General features: G+C 39.0%; 1 protein-coding gene across 1 annotated transcript in view; it reads right to left on the bottom strand.

The window, feature by feature from the left end:
- Positions 1 to 949: 949 nt before the first annotated feature.
- The window catches only part of LOC138016630 (arf-GAP with Rho-GAP domain, ANK repeat and PH domain-containing protein 1-like), a 66,627-nt gene continuing 65,076 nt past the window's right edge, over positions 950 to 2,500 (bottom strand). Inside the window, exon 45 of the mRNA XM_068863823.1 lies at positions 950 to 2,125. Coding sequence (XP_068719924.1) covers positions 2,021 to 2,125 — 105 coding nt within the window. The 3' untranslated portion in view covers positions 950 to 2,020. The remainder of the gene's footprint in view (positions 2,126 to 2,500) is intronic.

Genomic DNA, 2,500 nt, shown 5'->3' with positions numbered 1-2,500 from the left:
ATTCAGCCCAAAATTGACTATTAGGGAAACATTAAAACCAAAAATTAAAATAACCATGCGTGCACTTAACTTGCAGGATGTGGTAAGGAATATCAAGGTAGGCTTTTTCAGCAAAAAAAAAACACTGAAGCACTATGAATGGCATAGAAATCTTCTTATACTCTTTGAAAACTCCTTGAATACTCCTGAAATTTTACAGACAAAATCCAGCACGAACCCTGACTGTATAAAAGTCTTGGAGACACCGCTGTCCTGGCGCGCGAAATGTTCTCTTGCGGTTGCCGTCCGCGCGTGCTTATATTCCCTGTTAACTCATGCACGCGGACACTTCACACGGCCGCAATGTTTCTGAATTGTAGCTTTTTTGGTAGGTATCGTAATGATTTATGTGATATTACCTTTCGGGATGATCTGTAATTAAAGGACGCGTCTCAAAATACCATCAACATGGAGCCTTTTACCGTCGAAACGATTTTTCCTTCCGGAGGGACTTTCGTATGACCTTGAAAAAGTGTTCGCAATTTGTTTCACGGACCAATGTTTGGCAAGATTAAAGTAAAGCTTCTCCTTATTCCCGCCAAGGAAACTCCTAACTTGGGCAGTAAACAGTTCGATTGCCCAATCACATGACTACATTTCAAATGACGTCAAAGCGAAACCCCAGAAAGTTCCATGGAGAGATGACGTTGTTTGCGTCCGCGTTCGCAAAGCCAATGAAAATTCCCGCTCGTTCGTTTTTGTTCGATAAGCCAATTAAATGTTTTGCATTTTTCTTTACGTTGTGTTTATTTTTCAAGGTCATGTGAGAGTCGCTCTATCGTCACCAGTCAAGTATCTCGAAGGCATCTTTGAGGAAGGGGAGGGGAAAGTGTTCAGGAAGTTTTTGTCTTGCTCAAAAAGCAAAAGGAGCGGGTCTTAACACAGTTCGCACAGACATAACACTGACTAATTTGAACAAAATTGTCAATAGTTTTATTATGATGTTCGGGAATAAAAATCTCTCATCTCAGTCGTATTTATCTCTTACACTACTCATTCAATTTTTGTACAAAAAATAACCAGACCAAATGTCGTGGCTTCTTCATCGCATTTAAAACTAATTCCCATAACAAAACGATACAAAAGATACAAAACGTAAATGACGCTGTTATTTTCAATTTTATCTACATTTCTTATAGTTTCTAAACATTAGTACATGTTGATGAGAACCGATGATCTTGTGTTTCCTTCGAATTTCTTTTTACAAAGCGTCCTTAGTTAAGTGAAGCAACGGAAGAACTCGAACGTCTGATCCGAATCGCTCCAGTCCCGCGTTAAAAGCAGTTCACCAGTTTTTACCCATGTTTTTGAATATTTTAATAGGACTCAACTTAAGACGTAACGATCACCTTGTTATTTTTATTCAATGTTTAGACGATGTTACGTTTAACTGACTATATATGAAAAAGTAAATCACGGGCTGCCAACAGCGGAAAAATCGATTAATAGGAATCGCTTTTCGTACTCAGTTTCTGAAAAATGCCTTGATAAGGCAACAACATTTGAGACAAATATTTTATCCAATGGCGAATTCCCTTCGATTTTCCCTTGCAAATTTTGATGCATGCTTGATTTCTCTTAAACCAAGGAGTTTCCCGTGGAAAACCCACGAGATTGTTGCATTTTCACCTAATGCATCAACTGTTTCGAGTAAAAAGTAATAACTACCAGTTACAACAAAAAGCACCAATTTTGCTTATTCGGCACCGGGCCAGCCTGCGAAGCTATTATGGACTAGGCCAGAGGACAAGCCCGTGAACTTTACTCAACGTCAAACTATTACTCTTCCGGTAAAATATTGTTTAAAAGCAATTCTAAAAGTCCTTAACTGATAATTCTGTCCAGAGAACAGGTACTGACATTATAACGCGTATTCATACTATGTATTTTACAACTATTAAATTTTTAATATGTGATAAAATTTTTCTTCATTTTGAACTTGAAACCATTGTGGGCGAAAGACACACCCAATCCTCCGATCTTATGTTCGGAAACCTCCGACAGCTGACCGCCTAAGAGACTTCTGTTTAAATTTCAACTCTTCCATGATCTTTTTTGAGGAACCTTTCCGACGAAGTAACATAGACTGAAAACAAAACGACAAAAATGTTGTTTGCGTTAAATTCTCTCTTCACAGTGATTCAACAGTGTTTGAGCCTAAATGCCGCTTGGTATACTTTATGGATCGTCGCCAGGGCTAATAGGCCTTTTGCAACTGACGATCACATGGTACAAAATCCGCCATGCTGGACATTAAAACAAAGGCAAGCCAAGCTTGACTGGTTCAGGTCTCTTTGTTTTAATGTCCTAGTGGGGGAATAATAATGAACTTGCCCTCCAGCACGGCGGATTTTGTACCATGTGATCGTTAGTTGCAAAAGGCCTATTGTTATGTCATCCCACCCTGCACACGAATAAATTAAGGATGATATTTAACAATTAGACCCGTAGCCCGCAAGGG

The sequence above is a fragment of the Montipora capricornis genome, chromosome 9 (genome assembly GCF_036669925.1).
Source record: "Montipora capricornis isolate CH-2021 chromosome 9, ASM3666992v2, whole genome shotgun sequence".
In the NCBI taxonomy this organism is placed as follows: domain Eukaryota; kingdom Metazoa; phylum Cnidaria; class Anthozoa; order Scleractinia; family Acroporidae; genus Montipora; species Montipora capricornis.
Note: the sequence above shows the minus strand (reverse complement) of the source record. Positions and strands in the feature narration are given on the sequence as shown.